At 38.4% G+C, this 5048-nt stretch overlaps 1 protein-coding gene across 1 annotated transcript; it reads left to right on the forward strand.

Annotated features, from left to right (window-relative positions):
• Positions 1 to 3482: 3482 nt before the first annotated feature.
• On the forward strand, positions 3483 to 4015 carry LOC143037134 (cuticle protein 21-like). The gene is made up of 2 exons (XM_076205250.1): positions 3483 to 3512; positions 3617 to 4015. Exons 1-2 carry the CDS (start codon positions 3483 to 3485, stop codon positions 4013 to 4015), a joined length of 429 nt encoding a protein of 142 aa, XP_076061365.1.
• Positions 4016 to 5048: the final 1033 nt, after the last annotated feature.

Here is a 5048-nt window from a genome sequence, read left to right on the forward strand (position 1 = left end):
GAAGACCCACATGATGGATATTTGTAATGTTCTTCTCTCTTAACCTATTCCCTATTTATTTCAAATAGAAATCCAAATAATCGAATATGTTTTTGATTACCTATATTAAGAACCGCAATTCTCATCGCGGTTTTTTAGGCTCATTCACAGGGACAAGCTGGTCTCATTCACTGAGTTCCTAACTTCTTAATTGGATAAATATGTGCATTTTGATCAAATGAGACACTTAAGCAGATCATGGGCACAATTGGATCAAAAAGAGCATCACTAATTCTCGACTGCAGAACCCCTGAGGAAAATTTGTAAGAACAGAGTATATGGGGAGCAATATTGGGGTTGATGGGTCAAGAAATGACAAGGTAGATGTTGAACATGAGCAACTGAACTTAATTACCTTGTATATCAGAAAGAAAGGAAACACAGCGCTAGAATAGTAAGAATGGTGAAATCTAAATTGTCAGGTCTACGTTTTTTTTTTTTCATTCTTTCTGAGAGAGAGGGGCGAGTGACAAAGTCTAAAAGAGGAACTAGTTTGAACGACCAAGTTGAGGAAATTTATGTTTTTAATTGTTGTTTGTACTGATGTGTGTCGGAGAGGTGTGTTCAAACATAGGAAATATTGCTTTAAAAATGTTTGACAAAACCTTTGTTAGCCTTGGATAATTTTTCATATTTCATCAACTCTTCTGGAAATCCTAGTTCTCTCTCTTTATAAAGCGTCCATTTCACACAAAATATATTTCAGTCGTCTGATTTGATGTTTCAATGAATGGCAAATCTTTTCCAAGTCAGCAAGATGCGACTATATTGTCAACCGCGGAAAAACACAAGATTGTTGAGCATTTTGACGTCGAATAGATGAAGAATATTGTAACAATATTGCTAATCCTGGAATAGATCACACTTTGATTAAGACTCGACCTCTGTACTGACTGATGGAACTCAGAGAATTATTCTAAATAGATCTTATGCCGACATTGATAAAAATAAACTTACCACAACCAAATATACCATGAATGGTAATACAAATAACATTACAGGAATATAAGAAGTATGTAACTTCATTGCTATGAAGGTTGTTGGTATGCCTAGGTAGTTGTACCGTACATAAGATGTGGTTTGAGCGAGGAGGGGGTTAGATGAATTACAATGAATCTCTCCTCCTTCTCAAATCCCTCTTACAATGCGTGTAAGCTTATCTTCCTAAACCTGTCCTAAAGGTGGTTATATCTGTAGTCTTGTGACCAGATGTTTGTGGGTGCTGGATTGCTAAATCCGACTAAAAAAGATGACGAGGTCGAGACATTAAGAAACTGCTCTAGTCACCCGTGCTGTTTGGTTTACATAAATCCACGCTGCACTATTGTCCTAATTTTAGCTTGGCGATTCCTACACTGAGTATCAGTTTACTGTTGAAAAACCTGGAGCCAGTTTAGGATTTTCTTTACATAGGTTGATCATGTATTCTTAAAGGTCTCTTCTTCTTGTCTATGAATCCTAGTGTATGCATTCCTAACCCTTTGTACATTTTATTTAGTTGTTTCTTCTTCATTCATCTCGTATAGATTTCTTTCTATCTACCATTTTTTAAATATTCTTTTTACTCACCCTTAGGACCCAAATGGTGAAAGTTGAGAAAGATTTCTCATTCCTCTCTCACTTCAATTCATATCCTCAAATATATCAATCCTGTAAAATTTGCTTCCCCAAAATTGTACCTACCTGGTCTGTATAGCTCATATATTAGCTCAATATCCTATCTCAATTTAAATTCAATTAGTTCATGATTAATCTTTTCCATGGGCATTTGCACTGCAAAGAAACATCTATCAAAAGAAAAAAAATGTAGGTGATTAGTCATGTCTGACATTTCTTGATATTCTTAGTTCTATGCCTTTTTCTTAAAACGTACATATGCTACTATTAAGTCTCCTCTTTCTCATATTTACCACCTCAAACTTTTCTTCTCTTTACGTCGTCATTTATAGCGATGTTATTCTTTACTGATATCATGACATCTCTACCCTTTTTTTCTATCTCTTCTCCAAAGTTTGTGTCAATCATCTACTAATCGGATGTCCATATCGTAATACAGTATATGGTTCATATTCCTTTAATTAATCACTGATTTCTAACTACTTGTAGTTCCTTTACATCGTTTCCAGTTCTGTCTTTTTCTCTTATATTCTTTTAAAGAATTACATTAGTTTCTGGGTAAAATCTCTCTCTCTCTCTCTCTCTCTCTCTCTCTCTCTCTCTCTCTCTCTCTCTCTCTCTCTCTCTCTCTCTCTCTCTCTCTCTCTCTCTCTCTCTCTCTCTCTCTCTCTCTCTCTCTCTCTCTCTCTCTCTCTCTCTCTCTCTCTCTCTCTCTCTCTCTCTCTCTCTCTCTCTCTCTCTCTCTCTCTCTCTCTCTCTCTCTCTCTCTCTCTCTCTCTCTCTCTCGCGCTCTCTCTCTATTTATTTTGTGTGTGTGTGCTTATTTGTAATGTGGTCCTCTTTTCACCTATGACACACCATTCTTATCTTTTAGGTTTCTAGCAAGTAATTCCCTACTTTTAGCGTTTTACTGCTTCTTTCTCCACGTTGTCCGGTTTGCCCTCTCTCTCTTGTTTCGTGATTTCTTCCAGTTTCGATTTTCCTCTTCTAAAGGTTTTTATCCATCTCTTTTATTCCTCTACCTTTACCTCGATATTCTTCTTAAAACGTTTAGGTATAGCATCACTACCCTCTATCAACCCCTCTATCAGCCTCATCTTCTCTCAAAATTTTGTTTACATTTGTAAGTTGTTCTATTTCAGTTCTCTAGTCAATTCAAGTGCAATAATTTTATCAAGCTGTTTAGTAGACCTCTAATTTTTTATTCATAATGAACCCCCGTGTTTTCTAGAGATCAACTTGATTATTGCTGTATATATCCTCTCGGATTTGTTAAATTTCCTCATTTTGTGATGCAACCACGCTGCCGCTGTTTGCTCCAATCTAGGTTGTTATTTATGTGTGTGTGTGTGTGTGTGTGTGTGTGTGTGTGTGTGTGTGTGTGTGTGTGTGTGTGTGTGTGTTTACGTGGGTATGGATGATGTGGGCGCACGTGGTAAAGACAAGCAGACAGACAGATAGATAAATATATAGATAGATAGATAGAGAGAGAGAGAGAGAGAGAGAGAGAGCATGTACGCATGAGCATGTACGCTTCATTTCGTGCCCACATGTTTTTATACTCTAATTGATTAAACCAAAAAGCTGTCTTGCGATGTCTATTGATTTATTCGGTACTATTCGCTCGTTTTTTTGGCCCAATGATGTTCTTGAAAATTGGCTCTTACCTTCGGCCTTGCTAGTGACGTCACACGGGGCTGTGAGTATATAAAACTCAGGGGGAGTGTCTGTGAATGCAACACATACTCCACAATGTCTCTCAAGGTAGGGAGCCATTCATGCATCGCAGTTTCTAAATGGAGAATATTTTGATAACTAGTCTAGAAATGTCATTAGTTCATAGTTATATCGTCACAGTGAAGCATATGGGTGACATATTACAGTAAACATAATATCGTGGATAAAGTTTATTTCGACTTTGATCAGGAATTACCGTAAAGATACTTTTTCCTCGTTTCAGCTTGTAATTGCCTTTGCCCTCGTGGTCGTCGCCATGGCGAGACCCGACAGGCTTCCCACCTACTCGTACGCTCCCCCGAGCCACGACGACTCCCACGAGTCTGAGGACTACCACGAAGATCCCAAGTACGAGTTCTCCCACGCCGTCAAGGACGAAGAAACCTACAACGACTTCGGCCACCAGGAGGCCCGTGACGACGACCAAACCCAGGGATCCTACTACGTTCAGCTCCCCGACGGACGCCTGCAGAAGGTGACCTTCTACGTCGACGGAGACTCCGGCTACATTGCCGAGGTCACCTACGAGGGTGAGGCCCACTTCCCTGAGCCCGAATCAAGCGAGGAACGCACCGTCTACGCCCCTCCTTCCCCAAGGAACCTCTACGGAGCACCCAACTAAGAAGACCCTCATGATGGATAGTTGTAATGTTCTTCTCTCTTAACCTATTCCCTATTTATTTCAAATAGAAATCCAAATAATCGAATATGTTTTTGATTACCTATATTAAGAACCGCAATTCTCATCGCGGTTTTTTAGGCTCATTCACAGGGACAAGCTGGTCTCATTCACTGAGGTCCTAACTTCTTAATTGGATAAATATGTGTATTTTGATCAAATGAGACACTTAAGCAGAGCATGGGCACAAATGGATCAAAAAGAGCATCACTAATTCTCGAGTGAAGAACCCCTGAGGAAAATTTGTAAAAACAGAGTATAGGGGGAGCAGAATTGGGGTTGATGGGTCAAGAAATGACAAGGTAGATGTTGAACATGAGCAACTGAACTGAATTACCTTGTATATCAGAAAGAAAGCAAACGCAGCGCTAGAATGGTAAGAATGGTGAAATCTAAATTGTCAGGTCTACTTTTTTTTTTTTTAATTCTTTCTGAGAGAGAGGGGCGAGTGACAAGGTCTAAAAGAGGAACTAGTTTGAACGACCAAGTTGAGGAAATTTATGTTTTTAATTGTTGTTTGTACTGATGTGTGTCGGAGAGGTGTGTTCAAACATAGGAAATATTGATTTAAAAATATTTGACAAAACCTCTGTTAGTCTTGGATATTTTTTCATACTTCATCAACTCTTCTGGGAACCCTAGTTTTCTCTCTTTATAAAGCGTCCATATCACACAAAATATATTTCAGTCGTCTGATTTGATTTTTCAATGAATGACAAATCTTTTCCAAGTCAGCAAGATGCGACTATATTGTCAACTGCGGAAAAACACAAGATTGTTGAGCATTTTGACGTCGAATAGATAAAGAATATCGTAACAATATTGCTAATCCTGGAATAGATCACACTTTGATTAAGACTCGACCTCTGCACTGACTGATGGAACTCAGAGAATTATTCTAAATAGATCTTATGCCGACATACATAAAAATAAACTTACCACAACCAAATATACTATGAATGTTAATACAAATAAC

Source organism: Oratosquilla oratoria, chromosome 21, assembly GCF_046742065.1.
Source record: "Oratosquilla oratoria isolate Oo_2021 chromosome 21, ASM4674206v1, whole genome shotgun sequence".
Taxonomy (NCBI): domain Eukaryota; kingdom Metazoa; phylum Arthropoda; class Malacostraca; order Stomatopoda; family Squillidae; genus Oratosquilla; species Oratosquilla oratoria.